Source organism: Fukomys damarensis, unplaced genomic scaffold (genome assembly GCF_012274545.1).
Source record: "Fukomys damarensis isolate Sample0158 unplaced genomic scaffold, DMR_v1.0_HiC HiC_scaffold_16, whole genome shotgun sequence".
Lineage (NCBI taxonomy): Eukaryota > Metazoa > Chordata > Mammalia > Rodentia > Bathyergidae > Fukomys > Fukomys damarensis.
The window spans coordinates 65,233,027-65,237,442 of record NW_022900928.1 but is presented as its reverse complement, the minus strand read 5'-3'; the positions used below and the strand labels follow the sequence as shown (position 1 = coordinate 65,237,442).

The 4,416-nt window shown below is 42.2% G+C and overlaps 1 protein-coding gene across 7 annotated transcripts in view; it reads right to left on the bottom strand.

Annotated features, from left to right (window-relative positions):
- Cep164 (centrosomal protein 164) overlaps window positions 1–4,416 on the bottom strand; it is a 73,233-nt gene that overhangs the window by 60,819 nt on the left and 7,998 nt on the right. For all 7 annotated transcript variants that reach the window (XM_010629371.1, XM_010629375.1, XM_010629376.1 and 4 more), the window contains one exon: window positions 1,602–1,713. In XM_010629371.1, the coding sequence (XP_010627673.1) occupies window positions 1,602–1,713 (112 nt within the window). The remainder of the gene's footprint in view (window positions 1–1,601; window positions 1,714–4,416) is intronic.

Below are 4,416 nucleotides of genomic sequence, written 5' to 3'. Positions count from 1 at the left end.
AAAAAAAAAAAAAAAAAAAGATTTCATATATAAATAAGCTGTAATAGTTCATGTTCTCCCTATAGGACAAGGGAGTATTAGCCGCACTAGTGGGTAAATGAAGAAAACTAGCATAAAACTAGCCCTTCGCCAAAGACAATGTCCTGCCCTTCATCAGGGTATCAGAAAATGACTTCCTATAAGCTCACTCTACAAACACACCCATGAGTCCTCAGCACCTGAAATACTATGTAAATTGCTGACAGATTTCCTTCCTATAAGATGTCATGAAACTGGAGAAGATCCAAGGAAAGGCATCTAAAAACATCACGAAAACATGGAGACTACCACATAAGGAAAAGCTAAAAGGACTTATGAATCTTCAGCTGAGAAGGGTAAGATGACAACTGCAGTCATTTTGAAGAACAGCCAACACATTAAATGGTGTAAGAACAGGATGATTACACCTTACCCCACCAAACTGCACCTCACCAGCATGAGAGGGATCCCTCCCAAGGCATCTTGGGTATAGTTTGGTACAAACATAGGAAACCCCACTCTAAGGTAGGAAGTAAACTATGTCCCTCGTTTTAGGAAGACAACTTGGAGTGCACTGGACAGGGGACGAGGAAGGGGAAGTAAAAAGAGGAGGACAGTGCAAAAAACCATCACTGTGAGCAGGAGATGACACAGTCCTTGGAAACAGACTGTCAGCAGCAGTGACTGCAGCCACTTTCAGCCCCTATTTCTTCACCATCAATCTGTTTCCCAGAGATACTCTGAATGGCTCTCTGTCCTCATAATCCAAAGAGCTCTAACTGAAACTGAAAATATCAATGAACAAACAAATGGGAACCTACTCATGACTGGGTTACACGAATTCAAGGATGGCAGAGCCACGCACTGCTAAGGGAGACAAAACCCACTGGCAGTCTACAGAGCCTCACTGTAAACCTCTGTGGCAACAGCACCCATTCTGGACATGCTAAGGAGGTAGTTGTCACTTTCAGGATCAGTCTGCAAGGAATCACAATGACACTTCAGGCATGCAATTATTATGTATTGCAAACATGCTAATAAAAAGTAAAAACAAAAAATAAAATTACAGCCGGAGATTTAGCTCAGTGGTTCCACCGCCTGCCTCACAAGCGCAAGGACCCAAATTCGATCTCAATCCCTGGCACCAAAAAAAAAGAAAAAAAAGAAAAGATGTATCCTTAAAGGGCCAGGGATTTAGCTCAGTGGTTCGGTGCCTGCCTTGCAAGCACAAGGACCCAAGTTCAATCCCCGGTACCCAAATAAATAAATAAATAAATAAACCTTACTGTCTGCCCCCCCCAAAAAAAAGAAAAAGAAAAGACACCTCAGGTGGGTTATAGAGGACCTGAGCAAGAGCAGCAGTTTCATGGTCCCAGAATAAGTGCCAGAACCCATCACGGGGACCATCAAATCAACTGATGCAATGGCCTGAAACAGGAAAACGATTAGCAGAAGAATGATAGTGCTGTCCCTGACTATGCAGGAAAGGCTTGGAAAAGGTGGCCCATTAAAACTGATCTCCAGTGTCAGGTCCCTCTGCCTCAAACAGACCAAGGTAAGGGGCCACACCCCTGCTAACTTACCATAGTTTCCAATGCATAGGCAGTGGGGCCACAATGGCCTCCCGTGCCAACCAGATCAGTTCCGGTTCCTTCATGGGATCAATACCAATTTCTCGAGCAAATTCAAGAATTTCTGCAAGGAGAAACAGGGAGGTGGAAAGGTAAGAAAGATGGGGACAGAGGAGAATGAAGAGAAAACAGAAAAAAATCACCATCAATCCATTTTCTACTTTGCCTCTACTTTCCAAATTTTCTTCAGTGAGGAACGATTATTTCTCTAAATATAAATAATAAACATACAAATTATTTCCTTCTGTGTGAAACAATTTATAAACGACCCACCTGAATCAAGACATGCTATCTCCCTACTCCCAACGATATAATCTAAAACCAAATATAACAAAGACAAAAACCAAGACTTCACCATGGCAGGGACCTCAGGAGGAACCCCAAAGCCACAGCCGGAACCATCCAGGAAGAGGGTGGCTTTACCAAAAGGAGATAAGCTCTCGCAAGACTTGAAAGAGCTTGGTACAAAAGTGTTTGTCACTCAGTAAGCAAACATGTACTAAATAACTGCAGATGACTAGGCTCCTTGAGGATCTCAGAAACACACAAAGAGGGGAGGAACCAGTGATATACACTGTGACGGTGACACAGACAGGATGCCCTGGGAGCACAGGCAGCAACTGACTCTATTTGGACACAGGGAGACACCTGAGCTGAGAAAATGGATGACACTCAGCCTTCTTCCCACTCATTGAGTCTTCTCTCCCATGAGGTAATTCTTTTCCAATTTTATTACGTATTTCAGACCCTAATACTTTTGCCATACTCCTAGAATCAAGAATTGAGAACAGTTCTTTTGCCAGAGATCCGGAGAAACAAGAGAGATACAGATATTGAATTAAGAGCTATCTCATCTTTAGGAAAAAAGGGGTAAGATGACCATTGGGACATCATTGGAGGCCCCAGAAATCATAAAATAAATAGCCAAGGGGCATCAATGCTTAAGTTGGTATCTTCTCAGGCCAGAGAAGATCACAAATATGGGTCATCTCAGTGGAGAATTTGGAGAAACTGACATATGTGAAGACTAGGAAAGAAAAACCACTTTTTTCAATGACCAGTGGGAACTTGGCTGGCCAGGGACTGATTTATTCATTGATTTCACCAATATTTTTTGAGTGCCTCCAATATGCCAATCACTATATGCTATGAATAAAAGAGAAATGGTTGCCACCCTTATGGAGTTTACATTCTGATAGAAGAGAACAGCAAGGAAGTAAACAGATAAACACACAAGGAATCAGAGCTACCAACAAACACAATGAAGCAAGGAAATGAAGTGTAAGATAGAGAATGACAAGGTAGAGGGGGACTTCTACCTAAAACAGTCACAGAAAGACTCTCCACAATGGAGATACTAAACTGAAACATGCAGGAAACAAAGAATACTGGGCAAAGCACTGCAAGAGTGTATCCAGGTAGAAGAACAAGTGCAAAGGAACTAGCAAGATGCAGCTTAGCCTACCTCAGATTTCCAGAAAGTCAACATGACTGGCAGAATGAGCCTTGCCAGGTGGAAGGGCCAGGTCACAAAGACCCCTGCAAGCCCACCAAGGTTATTACAGTGACAAAGTGGAACAGTACCAAAAGCAGAGTCCAAGAATGATATGTTTTATATGTAAGATGATCCCTCTGGCCACTAGATGCCACACAGACAGGACAAGGGCCAAAGGATAAGGGGTAAGCTTAAAATTAGAAAGCTACTGATGTACAAGAAGAGAAAATGATGGCTTGAGATCAGAACACCTAAACTTTGATGGAGCAGAAGTTATAAACATCTTTAAAAAAAAACCTGGGGATTTAGCTCAGTGGTTCTGCTGCCTGCCTAACAAGCACAAGGACCCAAGCTCAATCCCCGGTACCAAAAAAAAAAAAAAAATCCTGACCTCATTTGCAATAGCAACCAAAAAAGACAATAACACAGGTTTTGTACATCTTCTCCAAAATCAAAAGTGTTTCAGATTTCAGGGCTGGGGATTTAGCTCAGTGGCACTGCACCTGGCTGGCAAGTGCAAGGTCCTGAGTTTGATTCCCAGTACCAGAGGGGGAAAAAGTGTCTCAGATTTCAGATTTTTTTTTTTCAGATTTTGGAATATCTGCATAGATTTTACCATGTGAACATCTCTGATCTGAAAATTCAAAGTCAGAAATGCTCCACCCAAAATGTTTCAGATTTTGGAGCATTTTGAATAACGGGTTTTGAGATTAGAACTGCTAAATATGTATTTAAAAAAAAGTCTGCCAGGGCCAGGGATTTAGCTCAGTGGTCCACCACCTGCCTCTCAAACACAAGGACCCGAGTTCAATCCCCAATACCAAAAAAAAAAAAAAAAAATTCTGCCAGGTATGGTAGTGCATGCCTGTAATGTAACCCCAGCATTCTGGGAAGTTGAGACAGGAAGATCATAAATTCAAGGCCAGCTTCAGCAACTTAGTGAGACCCTATCTCAAAATAAAAACAGAGCTGGGCACGGTAGTACACGTCTATAATCCTTACACTCAGAAGGTTGAGGCAGGAGGATCAACATGAATTCAAGGCCTATTAACTACATAGGGAGACTGTCTCAAGTAAGTAAATAAGTAAATAGTAAATAAATAAAGCCAAGCGTGGTGGCGCACACTTGTAATCCCAGCACTCGGGAGGCTGAGGCAGGAGGATCGCTGTGAGTTCAAGATCAGCCTGGGCTACATAGTGAGTTCCAGGTCAGTCTCGACTACAGTGAGACCCTGTCTCTAAAATAAATAAATAAATAAATAAATAAATAAA